The sequence below is a fragment of the Hypoxylon trugodes genome (genome assembly GCF_022578975.1).
Source record: "Hypoxylon trugodes strain CBS 135444 unplaced genomic scaffold F4822scaffold_11, whole genome shotgun sequence".
In the NCBI taxonomy this organism is placed as follows: Eukaryota; Fungi; Ascomycota; class Sordariomycetes; order Xylariales; family Hypoxylaceae; genus Hypoxylon; species Hypoxylon trugodes.
The window spans coordinates 700,516-712,838 of record NW_026250026.1 but is presented as its reverse complement, the minus strand read 5'-3'; the positions used below and the strand labels follow the sequence as shown (position 1 = coordinate 712,838).

The following is a 12,323-nucleotide window of genomic DNA, read 5'->3' as shown; positions in this document are numbered from 1 at the left end:
CAATCCCTGGTTATGCATAGATTGATGCCTGACTCTTCAGTATAATTCAGCTTGCTCTACTCGATCCTATTTGATCGCTGCCGAGTATCCACCCAAACAACCAACCTCCATCACTCTCAGTTTTATAAATAATAAAATTCGAGAAGCCACATAGAGAATTGAAGACTTAATAACCCCGGCACTGGCTAATGTGCATAGCTGAAGGGCAGAGACAGATGTGAATAGGGAGAATATTATATTGCCATAGAGGCAAAAGTCGATGAGATCTCAGCATTTCAAGATGGCTGATATCATAGGATTACACAGAGTAAGATCAGCCACTCAAACTGGCGAATAGTTACATTATACTCCTTTGTAGCAATGCGATTATGTCAGTAGAGGCACGTGCGATCGAAAAACTTACCTCACTGAATACCTACATCAATTTATTCCTTTGTGAGGGGATACCTGAGGGGATGATGTTATTCCAATGTTGGTGGTTATGATTGGCAGTCATGGCCCCGTCATAGCTCCCTTTTTATGACACAACCTTGCAGCCTCTAGTCGCCAACGACGACGAGCTCTCAGTATAAAGCTTTGAAAAGCCTCGAAGTTAACCAATCTGCTCCCAGGCGAAGATAACACATACGTTTCAATAGCGAGAAACATCGAGGCTCTATCAAACAGCACTAGACGAAATAGATACTTAAGGAACTATCAAACTTACTATGGCTTCGTAAGTACGCCTCTTGTCGACCCCAGAATTTGGGTTCACCAAATTTCCGAAAATTTCGAGAAGACGGAATGTGACTAACGATCGCGGAACTACCAGAACCGCACAGATCTCCGGGGCCAAAATCGAGCCCCTTAAGTCGGACGTGAAGCACAACAGGCCGTATGACGGCGCAGACCGTGGGTCGGCAGGTTCAGATCAGACTATCGACCAATCGCGAATCAATCCTCTTGGAGGACGGGGTGAGTCACTACCCCATTCCCACCTTCTTCTACTCTTAAGTATAGTAACTAATACAATTCGATCGTCCTAGGTCAACACCAACACCCCGCACCACATGCCAATAGCCAAGGAGTCGTAGGCACGACCGAGAATCTTGGGAAGACGAAAATCCAGCCGTTGGAGGGAGGCGTGAATGAGTCACAGAACCCGAGGACGGGACTCGATGATGAGGCTGTCGATGCGGCGAGGATTAATCCACTTGGTGAGGTTAGGGAGTAGTAGTAATTAGTGACCGATGTGTCATTCTTGAGTTACTCAATAAGTAAAATGGAAAATAAGTAAAACATGGTATATTAGTCCTAGGATAAATATATCGGACTCATAGTTTGTTCGTTTGGTGACGTTTTATTCCGTGTTTCCGATTGACGATGTGGCCACTAAAAGTATTGATAGCATGCTTATAGTGTTAGAGAACATTAAGAAGCTTCCAAAGGTTAACAATCAGCACTCGCCAGTGCTTCCAAGATTCTTGAGGACAGTAAGAAAGTTATAATTCTGACGATGTGCTGAACGTTGGGAGGTGGGGTATCATGCATATAGAAAGTAATTAATAATGAACTGCTTTTAAGAATACCTAAATCGTTATATACAGCATACTGCCAAATCGCGATCTTTTCTTATCTCTTATCGTGACGTGACGCCAAAAGTCCCCAAGCTTCAACAGCTACCTAGGTACCTTCCTCATAATCATCAGATACAATCACCTACGCGAGTACTTCATTCTTACGAAGTTGTAATATTAATTCTAGCGAGCCTATCCAACCCCATAATCACACATGAAAGGCTAGATTTCAATCTATGAACTTCTAAACAACGACCCCCGAACCGAACACCATCCTCATAACCTCTCCCTTCAACATCCACCGTCACAATGCCATCCGACTTATCCAATTACCTCGCAACACGCTACCTGGTCGCAGACCCCAAGCCATCCAAAAAACGCAAGCGCAAGCAAAAAGACGACAACGCGGGCCTAATAATCGCGGATGACGATGAATCCGGCTGGGGCACACGAGGAAATAAAAACGGCGACGATGACGACGACGAAGCATCCGCCGTAGTCGCAGGAACCAGCGCCGAATTCCGCAAAGCGAAAAAATCCGCATGGAAAGTCGTCGGCGGCGCCTCGACCTCTACCCCCAATACCACCACACAAGACGACGAAGCATCCAAAGCAGCAGACCTAATCCTCGCCTCTGCAGCCGCTGAAACCGCCGCCCAAGGCGCCGATGACGAAGAATCCGCCCCCGCAATAATGATGTCCGACGGCACCCACGCCGGTCTCCAAACCGCAGCCGCCGTATCCGCGCAACTCGAAGCCCGGCGTCTAGCCGAGCTCGACGAATACGCGCGTTCGGGCCACTCCACGACGAAAGAAGCCGAGACTATATACCGCGACGCTACGGGTCGTCGTGTAGACGTAAGCATGAAGCGCGCCGAACTACGTCGTGAAGCACAAGCCGCTGCCGAACGAGAAGCCGCCAAAAAAGAAGCCCTTAAAGGTGAAGTCCAGGTTGAAAATGCTAGAAAACGGCGCGAGGAGTTGGAGGATGCGAAGGTTATGGCGGTGGCGCGACATGCGGATGATGAGGATATGAATCGCGAGATGCGGGAGCAGGTCCGGTGGGGTGATACTATGGCACGGTTTATAGAGCCAAGGGAAGGGGCTGATGGCGGAGGGGGAAAAGATAGTGGGGGAAGCAAAAAGAAAAATTTGAAGGGTAGACCGATATATCAAGGTGCGTGGACGCCAAATCGATATGGCATCCGACCAGGGTACCGGTGGGATGGTGTGGATAGGGGGAACGGATTTGAGGCGGAGAGGTTCAAGGCTATTAACAGGCGTGAGAGGAATAAGGGGTTGGAATACTCGTGGCAGATGGACGAGTAAGTGGAAATTCAGATGAAAAATCCACAATAATGCATAGCATGGTAGGGGCAGCATATCACAGTTAAGCATCAAAATTTTTCGGGGATACCGGTTTATTATAGCAATTAGCCTAGGAGCAAACTGCATACCTAACTATACATGCTGGCCTATAGTCCATTGTGAATGAGTTCGCCGACCATCGTCCAGAATATAGAAATCGTCGCAACTCCATAGCACATCAGTCAAGCACCGGCCAGGTTAGGTGATTCGGTTCCCGCATCTCATTCAGAGCAATCTCATCTTCAACTGTAGAAATAGGTTTTGTTCCGGCTTCTCATCAGTCAACCAATGGTAGGTATCTTGCCGGGTCTATTGCAACGCAGTAAAACTCAACGCAATTTTTTTGTTCTTTTATCCGAATTTCCAGCCTCCCAGAAATGCCTGTACGCCTTGGTGAAGTAGTATAATGGACTGCGAGTTATAAAGTCCATTCCGTTTCTGGGAAAACCGACGATTAATGCAGCGAAACAATATGTATTTCTACCAATGCGACCTGTCGAAACGAAGCAAGGCGAGAAGGGTCAAGATCCCTAATATTCTTGAAGGAGCGAACTGCTCTACCACCAAGAGATGACCTATTTGTCTCTAATGATTAATTTCTCAGCCTGGTTATACCTTGCATTAGCCTTTACTATCCTAAGCCACTCTTTTCTAGTCATATGGCCCGGTTTGTCCAATCGATTCTTGAAGGGCCTGATCAGGACACCAATAGTGACGCCAGTCCCTAATGGGGGTAACGCATCGAGAATCTCTTGAGGCGTGATGGGCTCAAGCTTGCCACTGTCGGGGGAACCTGCTCGTGGGCCAGCAGTGGGGCCTTTGTTGGGATTGCCTTGAGGCGGAGCAGGACTAGTAGCACGGGAGCCCGTAGGGGTTGGCCTTTTGCTGTCTTTACCACCCACCGCCAATAGACCAGATCGTTTCTTGCCTCCCGCGCCATCTGACATCTCGCCAGCTGTGCCCTCGCCATCGCTAGTAGAGCCAGCACCAACTTTACTACGGCGAGGTAGAGGAGTCCCGCTACGACTGTCGTTGCCGTGAGTAGTCTTCTTCTTCTTCCGGGTGGACTCGGTACCACTAGAATCCGAAACCATTGGGGACCCGGCTCGTTTAAGAGATTTGCCCTTCTTCGCTGCTTCGGCAGCTGCCTTCTTTCCCTGAGGGGTGCTGGATCCCTTGGATGGGGTTCCCGCGTCTTTATCCTTATCAGCTTTCTTCTCTTCGTCTTCTTTCTCATTATCGAGATCAGAATCAGACTCATCCTATACATCTATTAGTTCTAATCGATAGCCAAAGAGCCAAGATAATCTCACCTCCGAAGACGCAAAAGGGTCCCTGTTACTCTCTGAATCGCTTTCGTACTGAAACTGCTTGTCGACTTTCCTCAATGACTTCTTAAGACCCTTGCCGAGTCGCTTTCGCTCAAGCTTCTCTTTCTCTTCAACTGCAGCTTCCTTCTCAACCTTAGCCTCATCAGCATCGCCGAAAAGGTTGGCTCCAAGCTGATCACGACGAATTCGTTCATTTGCTGTCTTGGAATCCTCGTCCCTATCGGGTTCATATCCAGCAGTCTCGTCATCGTCCTGGAATTCATCCCCAGACATGTCAATATCATCATGGTCCATCTTCTCGCCACGTGAAGCTTTCATGAAGGTGCCACTCTCTTGCTTAATTGCCGGGCGACCGTTGACAAGAATTCGGGACTCAGCCATGGCCTTCTCAGCTTCTTGGCGTTGTGTGTCTCGTACTATCCAACGACCAGGAGCAACCTTCTTGTTCATAGCCTTCTCTGCTTCTTCGATAGACATACTCTTGAATGAACCACGCTTTGAAGTAAATCTGTACCATTTTTCCAGAGGTATCATACGAAAGCCGTTGTTGTGGATTTTAAAGGCGACTTTGCAATCGGACAAGGGCGCTTCGTACTGACCGACCCAGACGTTTTTTCCATCGGCGTCCTCCAAGTGCCACGGTAGAGCTTCCTCATATCGAATCTCATTCTGTTTCTTCTGCTCTTCAGTGCGTGGCGCATAATGGATCTGTAGACCGGGCTTTTTGGGCTCTTTATGCTGCTGCTTTGCCTTGGGAAGAGCATCTTTAGCGACAGGAGCCTTCTGAGCATTATCGGCCGCACGTTGAGCTTCTCTTTCTGCTTTCAGTAATGCAATTTTCTCAGCCTCGGCGGTCGCAGCAGGGTCCTCCTCGACGGGAACTTCTTCTTCCTTCACCTCACGGCCGGGGGGCGGTTGTTTGGGGTCGCGTCGGTGTAGAGTAACAGGTCGGGTAAATTCGTCCTGGTTAGTAGGGTCGATGCCGGGGTTGCCGTGTTGGTGGAATTTACCACCGTGCGGAGCAAATCGCATAACATGGAAGCGTAGGCCCTCCTTTAGAGACTTCTTTGTTACATAAAGAGGATAATCCTGGGCGCCAGGTGGCGTAGGGGTTGACCAACCACCATTCTGTGAGCGCAATGTGTCGAAGTTGAGTGGCCCTTGTCCTCCCAGGGCCGGTTGCTGGGGTCGGCTAGCAGGTCGAGGAGCGGCGCTAGGTGCAGCACCTCTACCGAGACCTGGGGGAGGCGGTCGACGAACGGGTTGCTTTTTTCGCGGAACAAGAGGATTCGCCGTATTACGCGGTCTACGCAGCGGAGGCGCACCGGGGGGGGGAGTCGGTCTCTGGCCGTTAGGGCCTCCGGCGGGCGAAGGGCTTGCGCTCATGATGACAATATCGAGGTTAGATATCGATTACTAGCGGTCATCGACGCGCAAAGTATCGACAGATATCCAAGTCAGCCCAAACCAACCTAAGGTGCTATATTTCATGGGTGGACATCGGTGAGTCGGTAGCAGTGGGTTAAGAAACCACGGGATATTGGAAGGATGATAACGCGAAGATGAGGGCGAAGGCAAAGTTGAAATATTTGCCTAAGAGACAAAGATCACGCCGGTCGCGGTCGCGTAGATCACCCAAGAAACGAACTTGGAAAAGAGAGAAAGAAAAAAAAAGTACAATCGTAGCAGATTGCCCAACTCCTCAATTACTCGGTACTGAAAAATCAAGCAGCTATTGAGGAGGGGCAAGAGGGCTGTTGCGACAGAGGGGAAATCTGTGTAAGATGAAAAGTTGATGAAAGAATGAACGGATGGAGATGATGGAAGTTGAAAGTGTCATAATCAGCCGTGGGTCGAATGCGGCGGAGCTTTGCTAAGATTCCCTGGAAACTGCCTGGTGCTTTGCGGGTCTCGCCCAATTAAGAATTTATGAGAGGTGCACGAGTAAAAGATACGCACTGTCCTGCGCATATACCTACCTAATTTTAAGTACCTTCTACATATGTTTTGCGCTGAATGACAAGCAATTTGGAAAGCACAAAGGGGAGCAAGCAGAGCCCTGGAGCCGCGTGCCAAGAAATCATAAAAGATGGGGCAATAGTGGAGAGAAAGTTGCGATACTCATAGCGTCACAGAAGATACTTATGATTATAGCTGTATTAAGTAGCTTTGTGGGGAGAAATGCCCTAGGAGGATGCCGGAAAGCAAATCTTGTACAATTGAAATAGGTCCACAGAAGTACTATTTCTCCGATCCAAGTTACGAATCTTACTAGCATTAAAGCTCTTGCAAGATCGAAATACTTCTAATTCTTAGTGAGGTGCAGCCAATCAATTCACTTATCGTCCTAGCAATACTATCACAATCCTCACCATTTCACCTATTTCACTCAAAAGACAATATTTTTTTTCTTCAGGTTATCATTGATACGCCATTGGCTCTAAACCTTTTGTTATCCTATTTTTGCTAGCAAAGCATTCATTTCCCTGAACAAATACTCCTGCATTGGCACCATCCGACGAAATATCCCCATCTGATCCCGCCTATGAAGATCGTATGATGCAGGACTAGTTAGTTGATATTTCCTTTGTGCTACGTACAACATCTTGGAGCACAAGCAGCTCATTCCTATCGCCGAGTCGCTATTGGAAGACGCTACAGCAAGGAAGTACACAAATTGTTGGTGGAGCACTACCCAAAGACAATATTGCATCTTTCGGACCAGTTCCGATATCAATTGTTCCCAACTATATCAACCCCATTCAACTTCTACCACAACAACAATAGGTGCTTGTTCTGAGAGAATGACGTCCTGGGTCCTATAAATAAAGCTTCAAGCAGCCTTCGATCATGAATGCGAATATAGATTCTTGATTTCCCATTAACAGCCCAGGCATTACTCGCGCATGCGTCTCATCCATTGCGACCATACTGCCTGGAAGAAACAGTCCGAGCTTATATCATAATCAGTCTCTACTAGTCACTATTCCTTCATATCCCATACTTCGGAACAATATACCATGCAGAGCTCCCAGGTCAACGGTGGTCAGCTTGAGGACCACCTACGGAGCCTCATTCTCAACAATACTGGTCAACCAACCCCGCATCCTTTCCAGGTCCCTGTCGCACCTACACCAATTGAAGGTAGATCTCTAGTGGACCAACCAATACCTAAGAGAGAGGAACAGCAGAATACTACACATCCCTCGGTCCCGGCGCAAACTACACCAAAGGGTAGTAGGAAACGACCAAACCAAGCTCAGCGTCGTCAGATGCAGGCGGATTTATCTATACCCATCGACACGAGAGGACCAGCACCACATGACAGCAGGAGATCTTACGCGGGACCGCATCAAAACCGGAACCAACGCGCTATATGGCCCAACGCCGGACAGGCCGCGTTTACCCCCAACGCCGACGCCCATAATGGAGGATTTCAAAATCGCCCTAATGCAACAAATAACCCTCCTATCACAATCCAACAACGTCAGCGAGGTGAATTTAGTCAGGGACCAAACCATCAGCATTCTTGGAGAAACCAGCAACCGCATGCACCCGACACTTTCTCCAAAGGCGTGAACGTCGTGTCTGCCGACGCATTCCCATCCCGCGGTCGTCGCCCCTCACAGGCCACCCTTTACAACCCCAGCGGACAACGCCAATTTACTTTCGGTTCGGAACAACTGATAAATCAGTCCAGACTTCTTGACGATCTTTGTCATTCCGTAGTATCGGGTGCCGAAATTGCGCCTGGCGAAATTGCTGAGAAGGAAAACTTTCGTAATCAAGTAGAGGCAATTTGCCGCGATATCATTAGTCACCACGAAATTGAAGTAAATGGAACACCTGGATTCCAACCTTTTACAATCCAACTCAAATGCTTTGGAAGTCTTTCTTCAGGGTTTGCAACAAAGGCTGCTGATATGGACCTAGGCCTCCTCTCTCCCATGTCACGGCTGCCTCCAGACTCGTCCGATTCGCCCATTCCCCGTCTAATTGAGAAAGCATTGCTCGAACGCGGCTTTGGAGCACGACTTCTCACGCGCACACGAGTGCCAATCATCAAGCTATGCGAAAAGCCTGGCGAGAAACTCCATTCGGATTTACTAGAGGCGCGAGCTAAATGGGATAAGGGATTGGCAGATGACGGTCACGGAGTGGTGAACGATGTCATAGACGATCAAGATATCCCGGAAGGTCCCGCCGCCACCACCAGCGAGGCGGACGGGACGTTATCAACCCACGAACGCAAAGATTCCCACCAACCAAATGATCTAGCGGGTATGACGTATGAGGAACAGCTTGCTTCACTGAAACAATCAGAGACCCAACATCTATTGGCTTATTACAACAACGCAAAACGACTACTGCGCCGATTGAATGGCCGTGATATCACCATCTCGAACGCCGCAGACTTCAGCATCGCGGATTTCAAGCTTCTCGATGATATCACAAACGCTTTCATCAACGGTTTATATGACGACAGCCTTAAAACCCGAGTACAATCATATCCATCATTTCGTTCCGCCAATCTGCCAGAATCCCCTAATCTCCGATCACTCTTAGGTGCCTTCATGATAGTAGAAGGCGAGACCCTTGTTGTTGCTTGGGAAACACAGGAGATACCACAAGGGAGTCCGAAATTGAGGCAAAACTCCGAGAGTATTATTGGCGCTTGGAAATCTCTTCTGAAACAGAGAGCGTTCGGCGGAGACCCTCTTATGTTCAATCGTGAAATTCATTTAACCCTTGAACGACTTCGCCAAATTCCATTGATACAGCTCACGCAACTAAAGCAAGATCAATACGAGTCAGCAACTCAATATTACACAAGGGTTTGCAGAGTCTCAGCCGAGTTAGGCCCGACTCATCCCTCAAACGCGACCCTTTTATCCCAGGTCATTCAGCACTATATCTCGGGTATTCGCGACAAGTATACTAGAGAAGAGGTCCAGAACTTTGCCTCATCGACTGGTGTTCATACTCTCAAAATAATCGCCAGGAAACACAGGACAATTCATCTTGCTATGGACTATGAGAGGGCAATCGAAAAGGGACTCTACTCGGAAGAAGATATTCCAGTTATTCAACAATACGTGAAGATCCTCCGTGAAGGTTTCACCCGGCGTGTATTACGGAGCAGCAAGCGCATAGATAACGCATTTGATTACATTGCCCTGGTCGATGAGGACAACACCGCAATCATTGAAAGGATCAGACAGCTCCCGGATCCCTCTCGACTGTCCCCGAATCTACCAAGGGATCGTTACCACGATAGCCTAGAGTTCCCCAAGAATGGAATTGGCGTCCAGTGCGATATTAACTTTTCGGCGCACTTAGCGCTTCAGAATACCCTACTTCTACGATGCTATTCTTACACAGATACCCGCGTTAGACCGACGGTCCTCTTCGTGAAGCACTGGGCTAAAGCGCGTGGTATCAATACGCCTTATCGTGGGACTTTGAGTAGCTACGGTTACGTTCTCATGGTCTTACACTATTTAGTCAATATAGTAGAGCCGTTTGTATGCCCTAATCTTCAGCACCTGGCTCCTCCAGACCCCGACCTTCCAGCTGAGGCTCTCGAAGGCGTTACTGTATGTAAAGGGCGCAACGTTCGTTTTTGGAGAGACGAGCAAGAGATTCAGAGATTAGCCAGTCAAGGCCACCTCAATCAGAACCGAGAGTCAATTGGGTCGCTCTTGAGGGGTTTCTTTGAATATTATGCGCAAAGCTATACGATGAGCACTAGTCACGCACGTGGCTTTGACTGGGGCCGAGATGTACTAAGTTTGCGATCGCCTGGAGGGTTGATCTTGAAGCAAGAGAAGGGATGGACGGGCGCGAAGACAGTCATGCAATTAGAGACAGGCGCCCCTCCTAATCCAGCAGAAGCCGGGGTCAATGGTGGAGTAAAGTCACCTACAGACGGTGTTATAGGGCAACCAGGCTCAGGCCAGACACAGTTAGCGCGAGCGAATGGAGCTCCCACGGCGTCGACGAGGCCGAAAGAACTCAAGGAGGTACGCCACCGCTATCTTTTCGCGATTGAGGATCCATTCGAACTCGAGCACAATGTTGCTCGAACTGTAACACATAACGGCATTGTGTCCATCCGAGACGAGTTCCGGCGAGCCTGGAGGATCATCAAGCAGGCTGGCAAGAATGGCCAGGTGACGGAGAACCTCTTGGAAGATGTTCAGGCGGAAAGCAAGAAAGCAGAGATTCAAGAATTCGCAGAATTGCTAGCTGACATACATGGACCATAGTATGCGTCGTCCTGGATTCACAGCTACCTGTAACTGTACCATTTAGTGTATTTGGACCTGGATTACTCTCAATCGCCAGGGCTTGTACGAGTAACGATGTCTAAGGGTGGATGCGTAATGAGGAAAGGCAGGGAAGGCGTGGTGGTTGTCACTTACTGGTTACCATCCGGCTTACTAGTAAGGAGACTAATTGGCTTCGTGGCTTTGATGTAGTACTAATACCTACCTACTTAATAATAATGGCGTTCAGCCAACTCTCGACTGTTTGCTGTGATCTTTATTTTTTTTCGCTCTGCAGCTTCTCTTCACTCTTCTTTTCACTCATCTTATTTTTTGACCGCAGGCATCCTGGCTAGATTTAGTATGGAACAGCCTCTCAAAAGAAACAAGGGAGTAGGTGTACAGCCGGGAACATTCGGCCCGTTCCGGTGTTGAAGTGCTGCCCGATGCCGGAAACCAGTGCGTACAATGACCTTCCGGGCCGGGTCGGTGGCCATCGGTATTGAACTGGAACTAACGGGATTTTCCCGCAGTCTATCTCTGCGCCTCCAGAGCCTCGACAACCCCCACCACATTAGAGGTACCCGAGCAGGAATTGGTGCTTTAGTTATAATGGCCTACGTGAATAATACCAGATGTTGCTGCCGTAGTGAGAATAGGCTCGCCTACGGGATTCACTAGCCGCCCTTAGAACATCTCCTTTTATATTTGCTTCGCCTGTGGATATTTAGATGCGCTATTTCCGCGACTTGGCGCATGTGCTCGATCCTCTCGATATTACATGCTAAAGCAGAACATCGTTCATTGATAATAACTACCTAGGTATAATGAAAATTGGCAATGACTTGATATCGACGTCTTAGAACATAGTCGATCGATATGAAATATTCACTACATTATGTAGTCTTGGAGGATGTCCGTGATGTTAAATAATGAACGGGGGTCTACTTATTCACAATCTCGTTAGGCCTTTTATTTCACAAGTACAATATTATAATATTAATGTTTACCATAATTAGCGGGGTGTAGAATAGGGTTTATCGGTAGTTCGCGCCGTTAGGACTAATGACGCCGTTGGCGCATTTTTAGGCGCCTCCTGTCCCCCAGGCAAGACCGGAGGCGGTTCGGGTGCTGAGCGCAGTTTCCTTCCGGTGTTCAGCCTCCGTTCCTGCCCCCGGGAACCCGAAGCGGGCCGGAGGTTTGAACAACAACGGACGGCATTCGCACCTACCCCTTCCGGAAACCCTCCGGGTGGCTGTTGCGGTTGTTACGGAATATTCGGGACAGACCGAATACTAGCTTCCGTAGGTAGTTGCCTAGCTCCTAGAATTCATTGGAAGCGGAAGGTACGTAGTAAGCCGGGGTCTAGCGGCCTATCGTGCACCTTGCCGTCGGCCCTAGGACCCACGTTTTTAGTGCCCCTATCGCCTCAGCACCCTGCACCTGCCCTTTGATTTGCCTATTCGTGAATGTGAATGTGACCGTCGTGCTCGTAGTATCCGCAAAAAAAAATTAAGCTCTAGGATTTCATCATAACAAAGTCCAACCACTCTTCTTCTCTCTCTCTTCTCCCACAACCAACCACCACCACCGTCTTCGCATCTTGCGCCTCCGCCGCCTCTAAAATATTTCTTTGGCACACTTTCTCGCGTTCGTCGTTTTCGTCGAGTTCTTTGATTTTTTCATCATAGGTAAGCGCACTCGCAGCTCTTCGGCCCCTCCGACCATCTCGTCGAAAAGACAAAAACTTAGATCATCCAAGCAAGATGCCGCGAACAACCTTGATGAAGTCAAAGCAC

General features: G+C 48.7%; 4 protein-coding genes across 4 annotated transcripts; 3 read left to right on the top strand and 1 right to left on the bottom strand.

The window, feature by feature from the left end:
• The first annotated feature begins 1 nt into the window (after window position 1).
• F4822DRAFT_75907 (uncharacterized protein) lies at window positions 2-1,301 on the top strand. The gene is made up of 3 exons (XM_051463932.1): window positions 2-715; window positions 812-954; window positions 1,026-1,301. The coding sequence occupies exons 1-3, from the start codon at window positions 708-710 to the stop codon at window positions 1,211-1,213; spliced, it is 339 nt and encodes a 112-aa protein (XP_051309160.1). The 5' UTR covers window positions 2-707; the 3' UTR covers window positions 1,214-1,301.
• A 279-nt stretch (window positions 1,302-1,580) lies between these two features.
• F4822DRAFT_420428 (Pre-mRNA-splicing factor of RES complex-domain-containing protein) lies at window positions 1,581-2,953 on the top strand. The gene has a single exon (XM_051459702.1). The coding sequence runs from the start codon at window positions 1,866-1,868 to the stop codon at window positions 2,883-2,885; it is 1,020 nt and encodes a 339-aa protein (XP_051309159.1). The 5' UTR covers window positions 1,581-1,865; the 3' UTR covers window positions 2,886-2,953.
• F4822DRAFT_420427 (Rap30/74 interaction domain-containing protein) lies at window positions 2,954-6,119 on the bottom strand. Its single transcript, XM_051459701.1, has 2 exons — window positions 4,238-6,119; window positions 2,954-4,186 (listed from the first exon to the last, which is right to left on the bottom strand). The coding sequence occupies exons 1-2, from the start codon at window positions 5,639-5,641 to the stop codon at window positions 3,500-3,502; spliced, it is 2,091 nt and encodes a 696-aa protein (XP_051309158.1). The 5' UTR covers window positions 5,642-6,119; the 3' UTR covers window positions 2,954-3,499.
• Window positions 6,120-6,621: 502 nt separating this feature from the next.
• Window positions 6,622-10,804, top strand: F4822DRAFT_420426 (uncharacterized protein). Its single transcript, XM_051459700.1, has one exon. It carries the CDS (start codon window positions 7,276-7,278, stop codon window positions 10,522-10,524), a length of 3,249 nt encoding a protein of 1,082 aa, XP_051309157.1. The 5' UTR covers window positions 6,622-7,275; the 3' UTR covers window positions 10,525-10,804.
• The last annotated feature ends 1,519 nt before the right edge of the window (window positions 10,805-12,323 follow it).

Bases quoted from the DNA above. Each gene is read 5' to 3' on its own strand.
- F4822DRAFT_75907 (XM_051463932.1), top strand. The intron at 955-1,025 runs GTGAGTCACTAC...CGATCGTCCTAG, and splicing joins CAATCCTCTTGGAGGACGGG to GTCAACACCAACACCCCGCA.
- F4822DRAFT_420427 (XM_051459701.1), bottom strand. From the start codon at position 5,641: ATGAGCGCAAGCCCTTCGCCCGCCGGAGGCCCTAACGGCCAGAGACCG. The intron at 4,187-4,237 runs GTGAGATTATCT...ATAGATGTATAG, and splicing joins ACCCTTTTGCGTCTTCGGAG to GATGAGTCTGATTCTGATCT.
- F4822DRAFT_420428 (XM_051459702.1), top strand. From the start codon at position 1,866: ATGCCATCCGACTTATCCAATTACCTCGCAACACGCTACCTGGTCGCA.
- F4822DRAFT_420426 (XM_051459700.1), top strand. From the start codon at position 7,276: ATGCAGAGCTCCCAGGTCAACGGTGGTCAGCTTGAGGACCACCTACGG.